Consider the following 25,677-nt stretch of genomic DNA (forward strand, 5'->3'; position numbering starts at 1 on the left):
GAGGTGTTTTTCACATATTTATCCTTTAGTCCAAATCAATATGGCTGGACTGTTTTTTGGAGAAAAGCACACAGTTCCAGTTAAAGTCCCAGGAGAGCTTAGCAAAGTACATATTTTCATTTGTGATGGTAGGACAGAAAGGGTTATTGTGTTTTTTCTGTTATGCCTCTAAAACAACCAGATGGCATGTAGATTAATATATGATAGTTTTTATGTCGAGATGTCACCCTTTGCCAGAGTGAACTTTGGAGATCTTTTTTAGCTCCATTACGTGTCTACATCCAGCCTGCAGGCCAATGAATAAAAGAAAGGGGCATCGGTGTCACATCATATTTATACCTGAGGGAAATTGAATCCTTAGATTGCCAATTAGAAGTTATTGCCAAAAAGTTAAGTGTTGGGACCCCAGCCATGGGTTACAGCATTAAAGGCCAGAATGAACGTTTCTGAAACTTTTAAAATAAATCACATTAACCTACTTCCAGCTGAATCTGTGTTCAAAAAGCCTATCACAACTTCCACTTGGTCTCTTCCACACGGATCTCAAGCGAGAGCTGGACAGGAGAGACATTGGGGGTGATTATATCCTTGCAGTTGAGAAGGCATAACTCTTCAACTTGGGTCCACAGTGACGACAATCTGACGGTCAAATACCCGCCGATCGAAGGCAACCACAAAGTTAAGTATGATCTGCTGCTCACACAGCCTAACAGTCATACGAAAAGAGGGTGATTAAGACAAGCCTGTCTTCCTTTCTGAGGCCTACAGAAGCAAGCAGAAAGCCCCAGCAGCTCTATGTGAAGCAGTTTTCCCCACGGCCTGGAGGAGAAGGTATCGGGACCGCAGCAACGCACGCCTTCCTGCATGCACGTCCAGGTAGTGAGAGCTACCCCGCCACACCATGGCCACTTAATTAGCCGCAGTATGTCTTTATTGTACAGTTTCAGTCCACAGGTGGATGACCAGAACAGACAACTTCGCTTCCTAAAACCACTGCCCTTTGGAACTCCTTCTTCAGAACGGTTTATGTAAGAGGTGGTGTTTTGGGCAGAGTTTGTTTAGGATGAAATAATCTGAATAATGTTTATTTGATGACATTTGAATTTTATCAACACAAACAAAAACTCAGCTATTCAAGTGCTAGCAGGCTATCGGCTCAGCTACAGTGAACATACACCTCACCATTGAATCCAATTATGTGTTCTGTGATGTGTTTTAAAGTTAGGACAACTTTATTTAAAGGGTGGTTTTAAACACACATTGGCCATAACGCACCGTCAACACTCATGCATTTTAATCCTTGTATTAATCGTATTTTAAGGTACTTGTTCGACTTTATGGTATTCACAGGACAGCACTTAACAGACCAAATTATTATTTAATTAAATAATAAACAATATAAACCAAATATGAATAATAATAATTATTATTATTATTATAAGAACAACATAAGTATAAATTCTGTTTATTGTAAAGGTACTGTCGGGATACCAACAATAGTTATCAACTCATTATACTTCTTGACATAAATGTTTTAAAATTAAAGGCTGGATTTTTTAGCGTGAAATTATGCTACTGCAATACAAGATCTTTATACATTTTTACCAGATGTACAAACAAATGATTCAACCACATCTGAAAATAGATAGCATAGGTGTGTGTTTGTGTGAAATCTGAAAGATCTGAAGCTAGTTAACCCTTACTCAGAGTTTGTTCTGACATCTTCCCTGCTGATGATCTGAGAACAGCCAAATAATATGTTTCAATAAGAAATTTCTTTACATGTGTGACTGTGTAGTATAAAGACCTAACATGCATATATTAAAACAATTAGACATGGTTATTCACCCAGGTTCTGGTTGAAAGGAACTGCTGCTGATGGTTCCCTGTTGAGGAACAACAGCTCCACTTTGGAGCTTCTTACCAACACAATAGGCAGCCATCAGAAACCCCGCTGAGCCCGCTAAAACCTGGAAATCCTGCGCCTCGGTTTTGTGAACAATCAGGCCAATCCTTGTGATCTAAGGAAACATGAAGAAAGAAAACAGAAAAAGAGAGAGAAAAGAGTCAAAAGCAGTGTATCCTCGTCAGCTCCTTCCAGCTGCCAGAGCAAATATCTGGCAGTGTACTTTATCCCAGAAGAGGTTCCCACAGGAGATTATGACATGCCTAACATCTCACAGGGTAAACAAATCGCTCAGCAAAGAGACAAGCATCGTCTCCTCACAGAGCAGAGTTTTTGGAGGAGGGGATCATTCAAGATCCAAAACAGAAGAGGGAAGAGAAGAAATGGAGAAAAACAGATAGTTCCCAAGAGAGCCAAAAAAAAGAGGATTTAACTTCAAATGGTGGCTAGTGAAGGGATGGAGAGGATGGGAGATGCTCATGAATATCATCTCATGAATATCAGCTCCTTGTTTTGTTTTTCCTCTTTCAACTTTCTTTTGTCAATCTACAAACTGAAGCCCAGAATCCAAACAAACCTGAAATGTTCAAAGGAAGCAGAGGAAGACTGTTTGGTTATAAGCTCCACAGGGAAAACGGACTGAATCCTGCCTCAGCCCCATTAGTGTTCCCACAGAGGGTGTATTTTTAACCACAGCCTGTCAGTCACCTTCCTCATATTAGTCATTTCAGACACACAGGACTGTAATTGATCAGTCAGTCAATCAGGTTACAAGAGCTCCTGCTGGTCGCCTGAAAGCAGGAGCACTCTGGTTATGTAGATAAAGCTCTCTAATGGGAAAAATAATATAGCAAGACTATTGTCTCCCCAGGTGTCAGGAAGACTTATTAGCTTTTATTTTCTTTTAAGTCTAATTATTGCTGTTAGCATGCAACATGCAGATTAAAGGCATGGGAAAACATACCTGTTAACTTTATGAATTAAGCATTTATTATATTGTTCAATTACAAATGTAGTTCACATCCTCCATCTGGTATCTAGGAAAGTTTGGATAATCATGGGTATACTTATTTCTTTTAAAAAGATGTCTCCTAACACATTAAATGTCCAGGTGGTTCGGGGTGTTTAAGGAAAACTGAAAGAGCATTAAAATTAGAGATAAACAGAGAAATCAGAATATTTTCAATCCGGACTGCTGACTGGCCAGTTGGAAATTGAAAAAAAGTATTATTTTCCTATGAATGCACCATACTGAGTACTACTAGGTTCAGCTGACAAATAGTTGCAGAAAAATAGCTCTTGAGGCCTGGAGTTGTAGGCCTCCGCTCTAGACTTTACACACGATTGTTTTTGTAGTGCTAGCCATGCTAATTGTGGTAGCATGGATAGCATTAAAAGAGAAGCAGCCAAGAGGCCCATGCTTCTGGTGGGAGAATCTGATCACAGGAATCATGCTTGTTGTGTACTCTACAAATCTGTCCTTTATTGAAGAGTGCCAAAAAGAAAGTAATTGTTGAAAAAAGCCAAAAAAGGTTTTAGGTTTGCCACAAGCCATGTAGACTGCAAACATGTGGTTGAATGAGACCAAACTTAAACTTTGTGGCCAACGTGCAAAACACTATGATTGGTAAAAAAAAAAAAACCCAGAACACACCATCCCAGGTATAAAACATGGTATTAGTGTCATAATGCTGTGGGGAATCGTTACTTCAGCGGGTACAGGGAGACTGATCAATGTTCATACCCCGGGTGGTTTACAAAGTATTCACTCGGGCAGGCTGAATATAAATACATGCTGCACTTTCAGTTTTATATTTGTAAATATTTCGAAAGCCATGAATCATTTTCTTATCACCATTCTGATGATGCACCACTCTGTGTTGTTCTCACATAAAACCCCAATAAAAAAGAAGTTTGTCGATCAAACTTTAAGGGCTATAAATACTTTTATAATAGTTTTCAGTTCTGCACATGACCCCATGCATGAACATGTTTTCCATTTTTCTGACTAATAAAATAAAGACAAAAAACACTAAAAAGAAAAAAGGAAGACTATGGTGAATGCAAAGATTAGATTTTATTGGGTATTGGAGTTTGCTTAAGCGCAGCCTTCTTGACTGGTTGTAAATTTGGCTGAAATAGACATAGCTAAGACCATCCCCAATAAATAAATATAAGCTGTTATCCAGCAGAAATTGTCTGACGTGAGGAAATGTTTAATGTTCTCTGATCTTCTAAATAATGTTTCCGTAACTTCCCTTGTTCCCTGATACGGACATATAATCCCTCTGTTGGTCCTCATCACGCCCACAGCTGAACTGGGCTACTCTGTATGTGAACTGCACCCACACTGCTGTCTCCCAGCAAGTGGACAAACATGTCATTTCCCAAATCAGAAATCCATTTGCAACTTCTTGCAAACACTTCCCACACAGACAAAAAGGTATCAAGGGCTTGAAAAGAGCAGGCTGTCCTTCCTCTTTTCAGCACGCAACCCTGCAATCAGCAGAGCATCGGAAAACTAGATGCACTTTGGGTTCAGGCTCTTCAAAGGTCAAGCTCCTTCATCCGTGCTGCTGACAATCAGTCCATGTTTTTGGAAGAACAACAGTATATAATAATATTTAAACAGGAAGAAAGATTTTTCAAACCATTTTGCTTTTGAAGGAGAAATTTCAACTCATCCTGCCCAGAAACAATCCAGTTATTAAATATTATTTTGCATTTTACACAATCCAGGTCATTCTCTACAGAATATCATCAGCAACCAGAGACGCTTGGTTAGCAACAGGTTGCATTTCCCCAAGATCAGGACTAACAGACTTAAAAAATCCTTCATTCTATCAAAGTTTTAATCAGTTTGGTCCTTGACCTGTTAGTTCCCAGTTTAATACCCACTTGACTCCATTCTGTCCCTTTCTACTTGTATTTTAAACAAACCATTTCATGCTAAATCACCACATAGCAGTGTATTTCTCTTGGTAGCCAGGATAGTGCATATCAGATACTAGAGTGGCTCTCAAGGGTGTACACACCTCTGTTAAAATGCCAGACTTTTGTGATGCAAACAAATAATTTCCAAATTGCTTTTCTACATATTATTTGATATGTACATTCTGTGCAGTTGAACTAAAAAAACAAATAAATGAAAGAGTATAAAAGGTGCAATAATCTGGTTACGTCTGATTCAAATTCACCTTTCAGTCTTCTATAATTGGAGGCTGTCAGCATCTGACAGCTTGGCCTGCTAATTGTTGCCTACTGTGTGCGGTAGAAGTTCTCTGGATCTATCAGATCGTGAGAACATCTGTTGTTCACAACCCTCTTCAGGTGAGCCCAAAAATGTTCCTAAGATAATTTCTAAGCTACGCACTGTTTGGACTGCATCCATCCATCAACTACATGCACTTCATTGTTGCCGGTGTCTATCTTCAGTGGTTAAAAGGCATGAGGTTATATCCTGCACAGGTAATCAGCCCATCACAGCGCAACACAGACACACAGAGGACCAACAGCCCTGGATGCACATTCAAACACACCCATTAGAGAGAAAAACTCAGTATTATTAAAAGACTAGCTGTGTGCTTCTGGAGGTTTACACCATACAACTTTTTATTTTTCACTGATGTGTATCTCATCTGTAGTTGGCTACAGGTGACTCATTGCTCCTTATCATTTTCTTTCGTCTGCTTTCAGTATTTTGAGGAGTAAGAGGAAGTAACTCCTCCAAACTGATATCTGAGAGAGAGAGAGAGAGACTGACTGTGCGCCTTTAAAATTTCATTGGTGGATGAATGCTCTGTAAGTTTTATCATGTAATATCCAGGTTCAGAATCTTTTATTTGAGGTAATATACAGTTTTTGTCATATTCAAGTTATTGTTAACATAACATCATTATTATTTTTTTAAACAAATAGAATTTTGTTCCTCATCTGAATCTGAGTTTCGGTTTATTCTTTCTGGCATTTTTGCATTGTATACAGAATCTTTTGAATGAATTGATCATTTTAAATCTAAGCTTAGACTCTTGTCTAAATGAGGTCTATGTATGGCTTTAAAGTTGAAATCTGGTCTATCGCTAGTGTCTCGCCGCTGCGGTAGCAGTGCAAGCTAAAACAAAGAAAAATATTGGCTCAGCTTACATCTCCTCCGCTGTCTTTGAGGCCCAGGATGTTTGGGTGCTGACAGAGCTCCACCACAGCATCCATTGGCAGTTCTAAGCCCGTATTGGCTGGCACGCTGTACAGAACCACTGGTACTGGGCTGCTGTCTGCCACCTGCAGGGCGGGTGAGAGATGACATGTTTAGACATCAGAACCCCTCTCTATTCTGAGTAAACCTCATCCTGAATATAACTTCATTTAGCATAGCCCTCCCTGGATGTTCCTTAAGATACATTTGGTCTTATTTGTTGTGGTTTAACCTGCTAGTTTAGAAGCTGCTCTTCAATGAATCATTACAGCAAAACGTTTTGACCTTAACTTTATTTGGAATTAAACCTATGGCTATGGTTTTCAATCAAATAGTAAAAGTGGCATTCTTGTATTTTCTGAAAACATGGCAAGCCTTTACAAAGTTTACAAAGTAATTTTAATTTGAACTAAATTATTCCTTAAACGTTTCTCACATCAAACTGTTACTGCTTTGGATGCTTGTGTTTCAGATGTTTTTAACATGCCTATTATACTTCAGTGTCAAACAGTTAATTTTTAAAAAAGCCCTTTAGGGGTTTTAAGGTTTAATAGTGCCACCAAATGGACTTAGATTGACAAATCCTTTATTGTAAACCAATCAGTCATAACTTTATGACTAGCACGACCACCCTGACTGGTCTGAGACTCCACATCCCCACTGCGATGTAGGGATCGATGCACTATATATTCAGACATTATTTTAATCAGAACCAGCATTAACTGCAGATGTCAAATGTCTTAAAAATTCCTTAACTGGATGCTTGAAGATTAAGTAATTACAGCACCAAATCCTACCTTCACCCTTTTCAGTCTGTTTTATGACCACTACACCACGATGCTGCATTGATAAGGGTCTTGAATGACATACATCTTAACAGCTTTGCATCAAACACTTCATTCTTGGTTTTAATGGATCTCAGTGCTGCGTTCAATAGAGCTGAATGTAAGATAATGATTGATAGATTGGAAAAGTGGGTGGGATTGTCTGATATTGTGCTAAACTGGTTCAGATCTTATTTGACAGACTAGAACTGCTTTGTTTCATTTGATAATTATGAATCTAGGCATCACGTGTTGCTTTCCTCAAGGCTCCATCCTTGTGTCATTTTATTCAACTACTGTGGACTCCCCAGGTCATCAGAGACTGCTCTGTGTGTTCCTAGAAGGGGCAGCATTTAGTTTCGATGCTCCTCAGCTCTGAAATAAAAACACTGAAAACCTGATGTGCAGGAGCTGTTGGCTCCTTTAAATCAGGACCAAAAACATTACTGTTTTCTGCAACTTACTCATAAACAATTCAATTCAATTCAAATTCAATTCAAAGATACTTTATTGATCCCCGAGGAGAAATTAGAATTCCAGTACAACCCATCCAAACAGACATCATGACACAAGACAAGGGGGTGACGGGTCACCGAGGCTTTGCTGCCCACTCACAGGCGCTGCCATAAACGCTGCTTTATTGGTTAATTTTTATCACGTCATAGCTTTTTATTTGCTTACATTTGCATTTTAACATTTATTTAAATGTTATGCTTAGTCAGTCTATAACAGGTACCACGATCAATGTTATTCACTTCATCTGTAAGTGGTCATAATGCTAGGCCTGACTGGTGTATCTAATAGCTTTATGCCACATAAATCTATATAATTCTCATGTAAAAACCCACTTTTATTCCCCGGCCTTCGACCCAGTGTGAGTTGTTCTTAACCTCATTGGTTTTATTATAGTTGTTGTGATTGCTTCTGCTGATTTATGTTTTTTATTCTGTGTCCTCTACTGGTACATTTAATTGTACAGCACTTGTACAATTGCTGTTTTAATGTGCTTAAAAAACTGATATGGTGGTGTAAAGTAAGTCATTGTTACAAATGCATGAGTTTCTGCATTCAACCTGTTAGCAAACCTCTGTGAAATGATGAATCATAGCACGGCTGTCCATCTTGCCCTTGTAGAAGCATGGGTTCACCACAAGGACTGCGTCCGCTCCGGCTGCCGCCATCTTCTCTGTGAGCTGGAGGGTGGCTTTGGTGGCTGAATGGACAAAACAAAGAAACAGAGCCATTGTTTCAAGGACTATACTAATGTATACCTGGTGGCAAAATAAGTCATCATGCAACCCAAACCCAGGATGGTCAAAGCTAAACCCTGATAAAGTCTTGCTTATCTTTTATAGATGGTCCTCACTCCTTACATAACAAGGATGAGAATGATTTAAACCTTGTGTTTAATTATTTGAATGAATTACTTGATATTTAATTTTGTTACAATATACAGGTCCTTCTCAAAATATTAGCATATTGTGATAAAGTTCATTATTTTCCATAATGTAATGATGACAATTTAACATTCATATATTTTAGATTCATTGCACACTAACTGCAATGAATCTAACTAACTGAAATATTTCAGGTCTTTTATTGTCTTAATACGGATGATCTTGGCATACAGCTCATGAAAACCCAAAATTCCTATCTCACAAAATTAGCATATTTCATCCGACCAATAAAAGAAAAGTGTTTTTAATACAAAAAACGTCAACCTTCAAATAATCATGTACAGTTATGCACTCAATACTTGGTCGGGAATCCTTTGGCAGAAATGACTGCTTCAATGCGGCGTGGCATGGAGGCAATCAGCCTGTGGCACTGCTGAGGTCTTATGGAGGCCCAGGATGCTTCGATAGCGGTCTTTAGCTCATCCAGAGTGTTGGGTCTTGAGTCTCTCAATGTTCTCTTCACAATATCCCACAGATTCTCTATGGGGTTCAGGTCAGGAGAGTTGGCAGGCCAATTGAGCACAGTGATACCATGGTCAGTAAACCATTTACCAGTGGTTTTGGCATTGTGAGCAGGTGCCAGGTCATGCTGAAAAATGAAATCTTCATCTCCATAAAGCTTTTCAGCAGATGGAAGCATGAAGTGCTCCAAAATCTCCTGATAGCTAGCTGCATTGACCCTGCCCTTGATAAAACACAGTGGACCAACACCAGCAGCTGACACGGCACCCCAGACCATCACTGACTGTGGGTACTTGACACTGGACTTCTGGCATTTTGGCATTTCCTTCTCCCCAGTCTTCCTCCAGACTCTGGCACCTTGATTTCTGAATGACATGCAGAATTTGCTTTCATCCGAAAAAAGTACTTTGGACCACTGAGCAACAGTCCAGTGCTGCTTCTCTGTAGCCCAGGTCTGGGGAATGCGGCACCTGTAGCCCATTTCCTGCACACGCCTGTGCACGGTGGCTCTGGATGTTTCTACTCCAGACTCAGTCCACTGCTTCCGCAGGTCCCCCAAGGTCTGGAATCGGCCCTTCTCCACAATCTTCGTCAGGGTCCGGTCACCTCTTCTCGTTGTGCAGCGTTTTCTGCCACACTTTTTCCTTCCCACAGACTTCCCACTGAGGTGCCTTGATACAGCACTCTGGGAACAGTCTATTCGTTCAGAAATGTCTTTCTGTGTCTTACCCTCTTGCTTGAGGGTGTCAATAGTGGCCTTCTGGACAGCAGTCAGGTCGTCAGTCTTACCCATGATTGGGGTTTTGAGTGATGAACCAGGCTGGGAGTTTTAAAGGCCTCAGGAATCTTTTGCAGGTGTTTAGAGTTAACTCGTTGATTCAGATGATTAGGTTCATAGCTCGTTTAGAGACCCTTTTAATGATATGCTAATTTTGTGAGATAGGAATTTTGGGTTTTCATCAGCTGTATGCCAAAATCATCCGTATTAAGACAATAAAAGACCTGAAATATTTCAGTTAGTGTGCAATGAATCTAAAATATATGAATGTTAAATTTTCATCATGACATTATGGAAAATAATGAACTTTATCACAATATGCTAATATTTTGAGAAGGACCTGTAATCAATATACTTTGATTTTTTCTTCCTATTTAACTTCCTCACATGCTGACAGGCAACCTGACTGTAAGATAACATGTGATCAATAAGACATACAATACATCTTTCAAGTTCTTTGTGTTCTTATTTCCCTTTTTTAAGTGTAGGCCTTTCAGATACTAATTATATCTTTCAGATGAGTAACAAACCCATAGCAATCTATCAGTCTGTGAAGGGTTACATTTGCAAGACTTTGGGACTCCAGTGAACCTCAGTGAGAGCCATTATCCACAGATGGAGAAAACATAGAACAGTGGTGAACCTGCCCAGGAGTGGCCAGCCTACCAAAGAACCCTGCAGGCCTCACCTGCTTCAGTTAAGTTCTGAGTTCATGATTCGACAATAAGAAAGCGGCTGGGGAAGTGAGGGAGACTGGGGACCCATGGAGGGGTTTCAAGGTTAAAACCACTTCTGACCAAAAAGAACACAATTACCTGCCCAAAACCTTGATAAAATCTTAATAAGCTTCAAAACCTTTGGGAAAATATTCTACAGACCGATGAGACAAAAATGGCACTTTTGGGAAGATGTGATTACATCTGGCGTAAAACTAACACCGCATTTCACAAAAAGAACATGTCATACTGACAAACATGTTGGTGGTGTGATGGTCTGGGGCTGGCAAGATCCTGGACCACTTGTTGAAATTGATGTTATCATGAATTCCGCTCCCAAGCAGAGAATCATGAAGGAACATGTTGAGATATCCATTTGTGACTTTACGTTCAAGTGAACAAACCAAAGCATGCCGGTACGTTTACCTCTGAATGGCTAAAAAAGCATCAAGAAAAAAAACAACAAACACTTTAAGGTTTCGGAGTGGCCAAGAGAAAGTATGGATTTAAATCCAACTGAGATGCTGTGGCATCACCATAAACAGGATGCTGATGCCCAGACCAACACAACTGTTGCAGAGATAAAGATTTTCTGAAAAGAAAAGTGGGTCAGAAAGTTTCCACAACAATGAACAAACACAGTGGCAATTATTGCAAAATTTTGATGGCAGTTGCTGCTGCTGCAAAGTGTGCCACAACCAGGCAACAGGAGACAATTAATGTTTCACATAGAGCCAGGTTGCTCTGAACAGTTGTTAGTCCTTAAAACATGAATTCATCATTTGAAAACTGCTTTTTGTTTTTACTCAGGTTATCTTTGTGTGGTATTAAAATTAGTTTTATAATCTGAAACATTTAAATGGGTCAAAATAAAAACATCTGAAAATAAGTAGGTGGGGAATTCTATTTAATGAGGAAAGACATTGTGTTCAACATAAGAAGGAAATCGGTATATTACATTTAATGTTCAGTCTTACTGAGTTGCTCTCAAGTTCCTTGCCCTGGTCCATAACACGTCAGCATAGACAGATACTAAAACACTTAAGTGAGAATGCCTACTAAGAAACAAAAATTATATAAAAAAAAAAAGAACTTCATTAATTACAGTAATAGTTGCCTAAACTGTGCAAAGAGTCATCTTTCATTTTATAGTTTGCTTCCAACAAGGTTTAGACTATAACTGTGTGGTCCTTTTCTGATCATTTGATTTCAACACATTGCAGCATTTAAAATAGCAGCCAGAAAAGCAGTGACTGTAGTTTTGGTCAGATTTGACAAACAAGTGTTAAAAGTCAAGTTATTTTTAAATGATCGAGAAATGTTATTTAGGTAGTGCTGAATAAGACCTTCATGATACTAATAAAAATAGGATTTTTTTCATTTTGTAGAAGAAAAAAAATATTTTTGTACAAAAAAATCTATGATGCATCTTGAACACATCATTGAGATAAAATGAGGGTAAAAAGCTGTGTAGAAACACAGGAAACTCAGCTCGAGTAGGAGACTGACAGGCCTGACCCGTTTTAAATGTGTTCTGGGTTTCCTGGCCAGAGTTGCAACAGAATGGTTTGGATCTAGATCTAAATCCAGCTGAAAATCTGTTGCAAGACTTCATTTTGACGAAAGAGTGAGGCTAAATAAAGATGAATATCACATATTGTAGATTTTCATTTTTAAAAGGTTTAAAAACCATGAATGCAAATTTTCCACTTGACAGTTATGCACCATAACTTTAAGGCTTCATAATAATCTTTAAATTCATGTTATTTAATCCATCCCAGACACACAATAACAATCTAATTTAAACTTTTCATGCCATTCTGTGATCTCCACAAAATGTAAAACTTTTATTTCAATTTAATTACAATACTAAAGTTTTAAATAGAGATCTGTATGATTAAGGCTGTCTCAGAGAAGGTAAAATATGTCTTATTATAATTAAATCAATGACCTTTAGTGACTCTAAAGACTGGCTCAAACTGTAAGAATAATTAGCTTCATAACTGCTTTTTGATAGCCTTCAAAATAAAACATTTTAATGTTTCATTGAAACAGTTGTGTTAGCCGTCACATTTAAAAATTCACATTTTGAGACTTTTTTCCTTAATGAGATCTGCCTAACTGTTAGAAATTGTTGATTCACTCTTAAATTAATTTTTAATAGGTTTCAAAATGAGAAAAAGCTTAAAACAGCAAAAAACAAAGTTAGCTTGGAATAGAAACTTGAACTCAAACAATGAAAAACAAAAACACATACAGTACAGACCAAACGTTTGGAGACTCCTTCTCATTCAAAGAGTTTCTTTATTTTCATGACTATGAATATTGTAGCTTCACACTGAAGGCATCAAAACTACGAATGAACACATGTGGAATTATATACTGAACAAAAACGTGTGAAACAACTGAAAATATGTCTTATATTCTAGGTTCTTCAAAGTAGCCACCTTTTGCTTTGATTACTGCTCCACACACTCTTGGCATTCTGTTGATGAGCTTCAAGAGGTAGTCACCTGAAATGGTTTTCCAACAGTCTTGAAGGAGTTCCCAGAGATGCTTGGCCCTTGTTGGCCCTTTTGCCTTCACTCTGCGGTCCAGCTCACCCCAAACCATCTCGATTGGGTTCAGGTCCGGTGACTGTGGAGGCCAGGTCATCTGGCGCAGCACCCCATCACTCTCCTTCTTGGTCAAATAGCCCTTACACAGCCTGGAGGTGTGTTTGGGGTCATTGTCCTGTTGAAAAATAAATGATGGTCCAACTAAACACAAACCGGATGGAATAGCATGCCGCTGCAAGATGCTGTGGTAGCCATGCTGGTTCAGTATGCCTTCAATTCTGAATAAATCCCCAACAGTGTCACCAGCAAAGCACCCCCACACCATCACACCTCCTCCTCCATGCTTCACGGTGGGAACCAGGCATGTAGAGTCCATCCGTTCACCTCTTCTGCGCCGTACAAAGACACGGTGGTTGGAACCAAAGATCTCAAACTTGGACTCATCAGACCAAAGCACAGATTTCCACTGGTCTAATGTCCGTTCCTTGTGTTCTTTAGCCCAAACAAGTCTCTTCTGCTTGTTGCCTGTCCTCAGCTGTGGTTTCCTAGCAACTATTTTACCATGAAGGCCTGATTCACACAGTCTCCTCTTAACAGTTGTTCTAGAGATGTGTCTGCTGCTAGAACTCTGTGTGGCATTGACCTGTTCTCTAATCTGAGCTGCTGTTAACCTGCGATTTCTGAGGCTGGTGACTCGGATGAACTTATCGTCCGCAGCAGAGGTGACTCTTGGTCTTCCTTTCCTGGGGCGGTCCTCATGTGAGCCAGTTTCTTTGTAGCGCTTGATGGTTTTTGCGACTGCACTTGGGGACACTTTCAAAGTTTTCCCAATTGTTCGGACTGACTGACCTTTATTTCTTAAAGTAATGATGGCCACTCGTTTTTCTTTACTTAGCTGCTTTTTTCTTGCCATAATACAAATTCTAACAGTCTATTCAGTAGGACTATCAGCTGTGTACTGTATCCACCTCCTGCACAACACAACTGATGATCCCAACCCCATTTATAAGGCTTGAAATCCCACTTATTAAACCTGACAGGGCACACCTGTGAAGTGAAAACCATTTCAGGTGACTACCTCTTGAAGCTCATCAACAGAATGCCAAGAGTGTGTGGAGCAGTAATCAAAGCAAAAGGTGGCTACTTTGAAGAACCTAGAATATAAGACATATTTTCAGTTGTTTCACACTTTTTTGTTCAGTATATAATTCCACATGTGTTAATTCATAGTTTTGATGCCTTCAGTGTGAAGCTACAATATTCATAGTCATGAAAATAAAGAAAACTCTTTGAATGAGAAGGTGTGTCCAAACTTTTGGTCTGTACTGTACATTACATTAATTTTGAAATTACATTTTTATTTTGTGTGTTCTGCCTAATCAAAGCTGGATATTCGTTCCGGTACTTTATGGCTGTATTAATTATACAAAAAACTGTATAGTGTGATTGAGAGAGCTTGTTTTTTCTGTTTTCTAATAGCTTTCTACTTACATATACATACATAATTGTTTATTATTATTCTATCTCTTTTGGCACTTCACAATTACTATTGAAAAGGCTATGAGGTGATATAGATTGTTAACGTAACATTTCCCCCACTAATCCTCACACACACACGACACCGTCCAAACACTAATAATAAAAATAGCTGAAAAACAGCATTGAATACAGTATATAAATAAAACTCTACACCACCAGCTGTGAAAAAAAAGATGCTTGTGGTTTTCTGCATATTCTGAGCAGATGACCTTATTCACAATGAAAATAATGGGAGCTCTTACACCACCTGTACCTAAGAAGAAATATTTCTTGGCAATCTGCCATTCCTGCTACATTCTTATGAGGCTCATTCATATTTACACCTGTGTCACTCTCATCTGGAGCACACAGCATGGTAGCTGCCACGCAGTTACAAGTAACACAAGAATCTCTGGCAATGGCATCCAAGCACACTGTCCTACCTGGTTGTGGTCCCATGATCGTTTTGGTGTTATAGAGTGTGGGGATCGCTGTCTCATTAAAATATCTTCAAGGTGGGACGTTTCATTCAGAGAGCACACAATTAAAAAAGAGCCCTTGTTTCTAATTATCACGCCAGTCGCAAATTAGGTCATAAATTAACATTTAGATAACTGAATTTTGATGTTTGTTAATTGATTCTAAATGGCCCAGGTCCACATGGATCCATCAAAAAATAATTCATATAAGACATTTCCCTACAGCAGACTATGAGTGGACCCTAGAAAACTGCACTAATTTAAACTGTTGGCTGTTGACTCTAGAGGGGAAAAGTTGAAGCCATGTTTGCAGATATTGTCCTGTACAAAACAACCAGAACTACAAAGGTACGATGTGGCAAAGGAGCAAAATGTACAGCACCCCTTTAGAACATGCAAATCATGTAAACAAGCAAATATGCTTGCACCAAAACACACAAAGCATTAACTATAAGGTGCCGCCCACACAGGCAGAGGATTATGTGATTATGTTACCATTTCTGATCATTTCAGGCTTGAGTCCTCATGGAAAGTACATTTTAAGAGTCCCGGAATAATATTTTACAAGGAGGGGTCCAGAATGACAAAATCTTGTAGCTGAGCTTTTTGTGTAGATGACCAGCACACGACATTTTAATAATGATATTGTCATGGCTATAAATCTAAACAACCAGAATTAGAGGTAGAGAATAATTTTAGAATAACATTTGAGTAGCAACTGCAAAAACTATTTTACAACATCACACGTTTCTCAGAGCTGTGGTGCTCATACCGCAGAACCCTCTGATTACCTCCAAATGAAGCTCAGCTGCTATTTGCAAGCTTTTCTTCGCATTTTCTTAGGCACATCATAGCAAAAGAAATGGGCTGCAGTTAGAGGAATGGAAAAATAGAAATACATATATCAAAAGAAATTCCTGGCATGTATTGTCTGTGGCAACATTCGGCCATGTTCATCAGATGTCAGGACTATGAAATAGGGTGGTGAGAAGTAAGATGTTTCTTATGAAGAAAAATATCCAACCCTGGCTTGACAATAGTTCCTAAAGGTATTTTGTTGCAAAAAAAACACTGCACGTCACCAAAAGAACACCATACCCACAGTGAAACATGGTAGTGGCAGCATCATGCTTTGGAGCTGCTTTTCTTTTGCAGTAATTGGGGACTTAGGCAAACTGGAGAAAATTATGAGAAGTTCCAAATACTAGTCAGGGTTGGCTTCTTCTAAAAGATGAATATGAAGAGGAAGTTAATCTATGGACATGACAACAACCTAAAGCATACATTCACATCAACAAAATAATGTCTTGACCAAAAGAACATATGAGTTTTGGGCTAGGCCACCCAGAATCGGATTGAAATTCTGCGGGTTGATCTGAAGAAGGATGTGCCCTGACAATTTTAAAGGTGTGGATCATTTTCACAAAAAAGAGTAGCCAAGTATTGCCAAATCAAAATGTACCATGCTGACTGATAACGGCCCACTGAGGGTTGTAATAAAACCAAAAGGTGCTGGAACAAGGTACTAATTGAAGGGTGAGCACAATTGTAAAAACACAGTGTTACATTTAAGTCCTAAAAGATATTGGGTTTTTTTCTTACTAAATTATACACACTATATAAGTATTCACTCACCCATCAAATTAGTTGAAATGAGGTGTTCCAAAGGCATCGATGGCACAGGTGTATAAATTCCAGCACCTGCAGACTGTTTCTACAAACATTTGTAAAAGAATGGGTCGTTCTCAGAGCTCAGTGAATTCCAGCGTGGTACTATGACAGGACGCCACCTGAGCAACAAGTCCAGTCATGAATTTCCTCGCTACTAAATAATCCACCGTCAACCATCAGAGGTATAAGAAAGTGGAAGCGATTGGGAACAACAGCAACTCAGCCAGGAAGTGGTAGGCCATGTAAACTGACGGAGCGGGGACAGCAGATGCTGAAGCACATAGTGTGCAGAGGTCACCGACTTTCTGCAGTCAATTGCTACAGACCTCCAAACTTCATGTGACCTTGAGATTAGCTCCAGACCAGGGTGTAGAGAGATTCATGGAATGGGTCTCCATGGCTGAGCAGCTGCATCCAAGCCATGCATCACTAGGTGCAGTGCACAGTGTCAGATGCAGTGGTGTAAAGCACGCCACCAATGAACTCTAGAGAACTGGAGGTGCGTTCTCTGGAGTGATGAATCACGCTCTTCCATCTGGCAATCTGATGGATGAGTCTCAGTTACCCAGTTGCCAGGAGAACGGTATTTGTCCGACTGTATTATGCCAAGTGTAAAGATTGGTGGAGGGAGGATTATGCTGTGGGGTGGTTTTTCAGGAGCTGGGCTTGGCCCCTTAGTTCCAATGGAAGGAAATCGGAATGTTCCAGAGATTTTGGACAATTCCATGAACCACGGCTTTGTGGGAACAGTTTGGAGATGGTTCCTTCCTCTTCCAACATGACTGTGCATCAGAGCACAAAGAAAGGTCTTTTAAGACATGGATGAGACAGTTTGGTGTGGATGAGCTTGACTGGCCTGCACAGAGTCCTGACCTCAACCCGATAGAACACCTTTGGGATGAATTAAAACAGAGACTGAGAGCCAGACCTTCTCGTCCAACATCAGTCTATGATGTCTCAAATGTGCTTCTGGAGGAGTGGTCAAAAATGCCCATAAACACGCTACTAAATCTTGTGGAGTAGAGTTGAAGCTGTTATAGCTGCAAAGGGTGGACCAATATCATGTTGAACTCTATTGATTAAGAATGGGATTTCACTTAAGTTCATATGCGAGTCGAGGCAGGTGAGTAAATACTTTTGCAATATAGTGAATGTCCCAATAAAAGTATGAAATAAAAGTAAATAAAAGTTTGAAATTATTTATCTTGGTTTCATTTTTTATATCACTAAAACCTGACATTTTAACAGGGGTGTGAAAACCTTTTAGATCCACTGGATGTTACCGGAAAACGTTATTAGAAATATGACACTGCATCACTGTTTACTTATAGGTATCTGTCTTCATTTGCCACTGAAACCAGGCTCATACGCAGAAATGTAACAAATGACATAAAGCTGAAGAAATGGAACCAGATCTGTCGGAGGTTCATGGCTGTCAGCCATGAATTAAAAAAATAGATTAAAAGTAACAATCACTACACTGTTTTTCAAATGAACATTTTTCATAAAATCCTAACTGTCTTGGTTTGCTCCTGTAAATAAATAAAACTTTATATAACAGATTTCAAGATTCACAATGTGCTTCATGACATCAAAACATTAAAGACAAGGTAAAACTAGCTGCACATCTTCTGTATTCAACACATTTGAAAAGCATCTGTTCATTGTTAATGTGTGCATTCATGTATTTACAGAGTCCAAACACAGGCTCACACCTACATTCGCAGCCCGATCCAGCCATGAGCAGCTTTCCCAGTGGTAAGTATCGTCTGACCGCTTTCACCACCTCCACCCGCTCCTCCTCTGTCAGGAATGGATACTCACCATTGGAGCCCTGGACCACTAGACCTGCAGCAACAAAACACATTCTCCTCAATGTTCTCATGTGATTTACACAATGTGACTTAGCATCCATGTGGGTCTTTGATACTGTTACTAAAACACTTCTCAGAGACAATTAAACTACGCTCATGAGTGGCATTGCAGTGAAAGCAGGTCGTCGTAGTTTAAAGGTGTCTCACTTTCTTTCTATTGAAAAAAAAAAAGCAATTATAAACATTTAAACATCATGAGTAGAAATTACTGCAGCAGTAGTCAACGTTGCCTTGATAAGGGCAATGAAAGAAGCACTACTAACAGAAGCAACAGTCTAACTGCTGCACACAAGCTCTTTAAAGAATGCATCAAAGCACAACCAACACTAGAAATGACACAAATATGAGTTCTATCCCAGAGGAATGGGCAGGTTTTTATATCTTACAAAAACGTTTGGACTCGATTAAGTTTTCTTCTAAATGTATACAGCTTTTTAATAAACTGTCTCTACTGACAGGATCATGGCGTCCTGAAAGAGGAACTGTTGAGATTCCACTGATGTAATGTAGAACAGAGGCTTAGAGATGATCCAATCATGTTTTATCAACAACAGTTGTCAAACAAGTCAATGTAAGGTGATCCACTGCCTAAAAAGCAAAATCTGTTGGATCTTCCTTTGTCTTTCTTTAGTCTTGTTTTGTCTTTCTAAGACAAAACAAGTGTCCAATATCAAATATTAACGAGCAAACTCTCCCACAATTTCAGCTCAAATGATGGTAGTTGTGGGAACCCTTTTGATCAGCAGGAACAGGGAAGCTGGTCAGAGTTGATGGGAAAGTGGATGAAACTAAATACAGGGCATCCCTGGGAAAAAATCTTTTAGAGGCTGCAGAAGACTTGAGATGAGGGCAGAGGTTCAGCGTCCAGCAGGACGACAACTTTAAACATCCAGTCAGAGCTACCACTCATTGTTCAGATCAGGGGTCTCCCAAGTTCAGCCTTTGAGAGCCACTGGCCTGCTGCTTTTAAATGCATCCCTGTTCCAGCATACCTGAACAGAAAGACTGGTTAGTTACTGGGCCTCTGCAGTACTTGATTACAGGCTGAGGAGGTAATTCAGTCATTTGACTGACATTGTTGGAGCAGGGATGCAATTAAAAGTCGCAGGACAGTAGCTCTCAAGAACTGAAGTTGGAGACCCATGGTTTAGATCAAAGCACGATGTGTTAGAATGGCCCAGTCAAAGCCCACACCTACATCTAATTGAGAAAGTGTAGCAGCACTTGTAAACTGATAGTTTTAGACTCTATCCATCAAACCTGACTGAACTTCAGCTATTTTGCAAAGAAGCGTGAGCAAACATTTCCTGCTCCAGATATGCACAGCTGAAAGAGACAATCCCCCCCAAAGACTTGTGGCTGTAACTGCATTAAAAAGTGGTTCTATTACATATGAATAAAGGTGCTGAAAACAAACACAACCTCACAAGTTTTTGTTTGTAACTTAAAAAAATGGAAGACCGTCTGTGACAAAGTGGGTGAGAACACCATTTGCCCAGAGTTTAGTTTATTATTTTCACCTAACATTCTTGTTTGTTTTGATTTGTCCATACCTCTTCCTGTAGTCTGCAAACATTTACTATCCCAGGTTTGTTTGTTTTGCATTTTTACAGATTTATTATAACATCGTGGTTTAAATTAATTCTAACACGTTTTGTTAAGTTTATTATTTATTTATTTATTGCAGTTGTATGTTTTATTTTTTGGTTATGAACTAGCCTGACAATGCTGCCTCACTTCCTGTATTTATAGCTTCTTGTAGAAAGCTGATTTCACAGGAAGTAACCAAGTAAGAGGGGGAAGAGAAGCTGTGGAATTTTTCTAAGTTACTTTTAGGTTTATGTTTGCCTTAGCTTCAAATGTTGTTGTATGATTTAATGGTTACACTAAAATGTTCGTGTTTGTCAGTAGCATGAAGGAGCATCACCAAGTAAATTATTATGTTTAGTCATACCTGCTATCTGGAATATTCCATTAGAGACCATTTGGTTTGACTAGCCAGAGACTATTTAAGCAGAGGAATTTTGCTGTTCAGGAGAGGACAAGGTCAGTGTAGTTGAGTGCACATGACATTTATTTTGGTTGGCTTAAGTTTGGTTTTGTTCATTTGTGAAATGTAAAATTTTAAGTCAATATTTTTTTTGGTCACAACTTTTTTGGAAATAAATCACCTGCTAAACTGGAAAAAATCTGCCTACTGCCCTTCTTGGCCAGGCTATCATGACACCGCCCTTGCTCATTTGGACAATACAATGGTTTTTTGTGATTGATAAGAGAACCTGTATAGGCTGATATTTAAGAGCAGCCCATTTACACTGTCACTTTGTTTTATTATTCTAAATCTGGGCTTTGGTGTGTTCCATTTTCATTATTGTAAATGCAAAGAAATATCAAATATAAACAAATGAATGATGAAAATAAAAAAATAGGTTTAGAAGTTCGAGAAAAATGTGGTTAAGATTACGAACGAGCAAAGAAGTTTCTCAAGCCTCAGAATTAGAGCTACACAATTAAACGTAGTAATAACACATGACCAGTAGGAGGCGACAAATAACCAGCAGGCCAGGGAGGATTTGCGTTCTTCTTCTACATCGAACTTTGTCTAGACTCTGAACTGAGCACATATTTATAAGGTACTAATCATTTACTTAATGCAAACTGTTCGGTTTCAGTATAAGAGCTGTTTAATGAACCACCACTGAATTACGTAACATCTGAAGGATCGTTATTTAAACAAAGAGTTTGTTACAGTTCTGTTTAATCTGTGCGAGACTGCAGCCCGACCTTTAAAAGGTATCTTAGCATATTTCAGCAGGTTTTCCTCCAACTTCTGATAGTCCACGTCCTCCTTGGCGGTGAACGGAGTGGCAATAGGCGGATAAATGCCGCTGAGATCCAGCTTGCCAGCGGCCGTGTGACTCAGGCTTCGTCTCCACGCTCCTAAGTACTCCACACGGCAGAGGCTGCGTGTCCAGACCCGGACACAGTGCATGGTGAGGCGGTCAGAGCGGTGCGATCTGCTCGCTGGGGCTGCCTGTCTGCGTGGGTGCTGTGGGACTACGTGCAGCTGCTGCAACAATCCGGATCCAGTTCAGTTAATCACTAACCTCCCTTTAAACATTAGTCACAATCACGTTAGAACAACTCTGAAACTGACAGGAATCCAAATATAACCCCTCAATATTTTACAATCACGTTTCTCTGTGGGCGTCATGTGAGAAGCTAATCGTCCCTAACCTTTGAACCTATCAACCTACTGCTTGTTTAAAACGCGAACACATTATATATTTGTATGTGCAACATGCCGACGCCCAGAAAGGACCCCTCTGCAGACAGCTTTGGGGTTATTGAGGCCTTCTGCTGCTACAGTACAATCCTAGAAATTAGTGTTTGTAAACGCTTCAGCTGAGTCTTATTTCACAAATAAATCCCTTATTCGAAGCCCACAGACAAATGTCTCTAGACTGCAGGGAAAGGGTCCACAGCCTCTTCAATGTATTTTTTCTTGCTTTCTAGTGAAATAAAACAAATGTTACATGACCCTTAGAATTTTCGATAAATACTATTGGAAACTGGTTGTAAGCTTTAATGAACCACCATTTTATTTCTATTTTTAGGTTTTAATTGAAAAATATAAAGGGTGGATGCATTTTCTTTGGGATTTTGATAAAGCACGTAATGTCCAACCTAATGACAAGAAATGGGTTCTAAAAATATTACTGGTACATTTACTGACAATTATTACCATTAGCAAAATAAATTAAAAAAAAACGGACAAAACCTGCATTTGTTAAATATATATTAAAGAACATTAGCTGTTTCTTAATAATTATTAGGCAAAGTTATTAGGAGCCATTGCAGAAGGTAGAAAGAACCACTTGCATCTCCAGGGCTGCAGGTTGCAGACCACTGATGTAGGGTAGCTCAGTTGTTTTAATTGAAAACAAAGGGGTGGAAGCTACTATTCCAGTCCCAAAAATGAATATTTTCACAGTAAGATGTTTAATTGTACCACTATGATGTGCATAGTTAGATTTGGTATCATTGGTAAATATATAACAACCATGATGTTAATTTCTGTAATTTTCTATTTTTCTCAACATACCAAAAATGAAAAGACTGGAACAAAGTCTCATAATAACCTCCCTAAGCTCCTCACTCTGTACACCCATGTCTCTAACACTGATGATGTGGTAATCATTAAATACGCAGATGACACGACCACACGACCATCCTATGCCTCATCAAGGGACGAGATGAGATAGCGAACAGAGAGGTGGTCAACAGCACACTGGACTACGGAGGGGAGAACCACCTCATCCTCAACGTAGGAAAGACAAGGGAACTTATCGACTTTCACAAGAAGGCCCCACCTCTACATCCTCTCACCATCAGTAGGACAGAAGTGGAGAGAGTGGACAGCCACAAGTTCCTATGCCTTCACATATCATCAGACTTCAGCAGGTCAGTGAATACTGCAGTCATGGTGAGAAGAACACAAAAGAGACTACACTTCATCAGACTGCTCAGGAAGGCTGGATTCCTCACGCTGGCCTACTGGGGACTGGTGGACAGCATCCTTACAACTACCATCGCTATGGTACGGCAACAGTACACAAGCAGACAGGAACGCCCTCCAGACAGTTAAAAAATATCCTCAGGACTGACCTTCCATCCACAGACTCACAGCATCAAGTATTCATTCCATCCTGCCCACTTTCTCTTTAAACACAAACACACAATATTATTTAAGGAGAAGTCGAGCAGACAACATTATCACACAGAAGAACACGTTTTATAACCGCTTCCTCCCTGCCACAGTCGGACTGATGGCAAACCTGAACTCTGCAGAGTACACTCTAAACAACATGAACACACGTGGACAATAATTCTATTTTTAAAGCATGTTTATATTTTAGGTTCAATATACACTTGCTGCTACATTTTCCTAGTGCAGTATACAGTGCTGCAAATTCTGATCACATCTTCATATATGTGTACACCCATTGTAAACATACTTATTGTTAAATATATATACCTCTTCTATGTAGCCTTATTGTAGATATGGAGCTTAAAGTATTTTTATAGCTCGTTAAAACAGATGGCAAATAAAGATTATCTGACATTTCACTGTTTGTCACAAGAATAAAAACACAATTGCAAAAACCACTCTAATGAAACATTGGGTGTATTCTGATCATTCTGAGAGTTACCTGCTGCAGTCCAAACTAAATACTCTGAGTATACTGCAGGGTACTTTCAGTCAGACTAATTGTCAGTATATTCCCAGTATGTTTGAAGGTTACGTGAAGTTTGCTATTTTAGTACAAGTTCAACTCTGTGAAAAACTATTTTCTATGTTATTTGTGTTTTTTTTTTTCATATTTTGACACACGCTCGTTTTAGATCATCAAATGAATTTTTATATCAAAGATAATCCGTGTAAATACAAAAAAATAAAGGTTTTCAAATGATTGCTTGGTTTGGAAAGAACCCAAACCAACATGTCTCAGTGATAAAAAGTAATTGCCCCCCTTGTTAAATCATGAATTAACTGTGATTAACCGCATTTCTTGGTTCACTTTCACTAATTAGCCCCACACAGGCCTAAATACTGCCCAGTTTGTAGAATCAATAAATCACTTAAATAGAACCTATCAAGCAACACGAAGTAGGCTAAAAGATCTCAAAAAGCAACACATCCTGCCCTGATCTAAAGACATTCCAAAAACAGATGAGGAATAAAGTAAATTACATCTTTCAGTCTGGAGTGGGTTGCAAAGCCATTTCTAAGGCTTTGGGACTCCAGAAGACCTCAGTGAGAATAATTGGAGAATACATGGACACTGTATACAGGACGGGAACTACCTTTATTTTTAGGTTTTTGATATTGCTGTCCTCAGGTGGAGCTGCATAAGGAATCAAAATGTCAGTAACCTGTATGTTCAGGGTTGTTGTCTTGCTGAAAGGGGAACCTCTTCTCCAGTGTCAAGTCTTCTGCAGCCTCTAACAGGTTTTCCTCCTGGATTATCGTTTATTTAGCTCCATCCATCATTCCATCAATGCTGATTAGCTTTCCCAACTCTGCTGATAAAAAAAACAAAACACGATGATGCCACCACCTGTGCTGTTTCACAATGAGGATGGTCTGCTCAAGCTGAAGTGCAGAGTCAGTTTTGCACCACACTCAACATGTTGAGAGAAAACTAACCAAAAAGTTACATTTTGCTCTGGGTTGACTAGAGCCTCTTCTTTCACAAGTTTCCTTGTGGCTTTTGAGAGACTTTAAAAAGAACGTCTTAAACAGGTCCTTCTCAAAATATTAGCATATTGTGATAAAGTTCATTATTTTCCATAATGTCATGATGAAAATTTAACATTCATATATTTTAGATTCATTGCACACTAACTGAAATATTTCAGGTCTTTTATTGTCTTAATACGGATGATTTTGGCATACAGCTCATGAAAACCCAAAATTCCTATCTCACAAAATTAGCATATTTAATCCGACCAATAAAAGAAAAGTGTTTTTAATACAAAAAACGTCAACCTTCAAATAATTATGTACAGTTATGCACTCAATACTTGGTCGGGAATCCTTTTGCAGAAATGACTGCTTCAATGCGGCGTGGCATGGAGGCAATCAGCCTGTGGCACTGCTGAGGTCTTATGGAGGCCCAGGATGCTTCGATAGCGGCCTTTAGCTCATCCAGAGTGTTGGGTCTTGAGTCTCTCAACGTTCTCTTCACAATATCCCACAGATTCTCTATGGGGTTCAGGTCAGGAGAGTTGGCAGGCCAATTGAGCACAGTGATACCATGGTCAGTAAACCATTTACCAGTGGTTTTGGCACTGTGAGCAGGTGCCAGGTCGTGCTGAAAAATGAAATCTTCATCTCCATAAAGGTTTTCAGCAGATGGAAGCATGAAGTGCTCCAAAATCTCCTGATAGCTAGCTGCATTGACCCTGCCCTTGATAAAACACAGTGGACCAACACCAGCAGCTGACACGGCACCCCAGACCATCACTGACTGTGGGTACTTGACACTGGACTTCTGGCATTTTGGCATTTCCGTCTCCCCAGTCTTCCTCCAGACTCTGGCACCTTGATTTCTGAATGACATGCAGAATTTGCTTTCATCCGAAAAAAGTACTTTGGACCACTGAGCAACAGTCCAGTGCTGCTTCTCTGTAGCCCAGGTCTGGGGAATGCGGCACCTGTAGCCCATTTCCTGCACA

General features: G+C 39.4%; 1 protein-coding gene and 1 long non-coding RNA gene across 9 annotated transcripts in view; one reads left to right on the forward strand and one right to left on the reverse strand.

The window, feature by feature from the left end:
* Positions 1-21,524, reverse strand: part of hoga1 (4-hydroxy-2-oxoglutarate aldolase 1) — a 98,194-nt gene extending 76,670 nt beyond the window's left edge. For 5 of the 6 annotated variants that reach the window (XM_047366859.1, XM_047366865.1, XM_047366864.1 and 2 more), the window contains exons 1-5: positions 21,220-21,427; positions 18,281-18,409; positions 8,008-8,135; positions 6,050-6,184; positions 1,925-2,021 (exon numbers count right to left, since the gene is read on the reverse strand). In XM_047366859.1, coding sequence (XP_047222815.1) covers positions 1,925-2,021; positions 6,050-6,184; positions 8,008-8,135; positions 18,281-18,409; positions 21,220-21,427 — 697 coding nt within the window. Of the gene's footprint in view, positions 1-1,924; positions 2,022-6,049; positions 6,185-8,007; positions 8,136-18,280; positions 18,410-21,219 lie in introns of all 6 variants that reach the window. The other variant, XM_047366863.1, reaches the window with a different exon arrangement.
* On the forward strand, positions 20,980-23,604 carry LOC124869122. 3 transcript variants are annotated; one of them, XR_007038490.1, is made up of 2 exons: positions 20,980-21,068; positions 22,648-23,604. It is a non-coding gene; the product is annotated as an uncharacterized LOC124869122 (long non-coding RNA). The 3 variants fall into 3 exon arrangements; XR_007038492.1 differs by lacking the exon at positions 20,980-21,068 and adding an exon at positions 21,302-21,428; XR_007038491.1 differs by lacking the exon at positions 20,980-21,068 and adding an exon at positions 21,393-21,524.
* Positions 23,605-25,677: the final 2,073 nt, after the last annotated feature.

This window comes from Girardinichthys multiradiatus, chromosome 5, assembly GCF_021462225.1.
Source record: "Girardinichthys multiradiatus isolate DD_20200921_A chromosome 5, DD_fGirMul_XY1, whole genome shotgun sequence".
NCBI classification, from domain to species: domain Eukaryota; kingdom Metazoa; phylum Chordata; class Actinopteri; order Cyprinodontiformes; family Goodeidae; genus Girardinichthys; species Girardinichthys multiradiatus.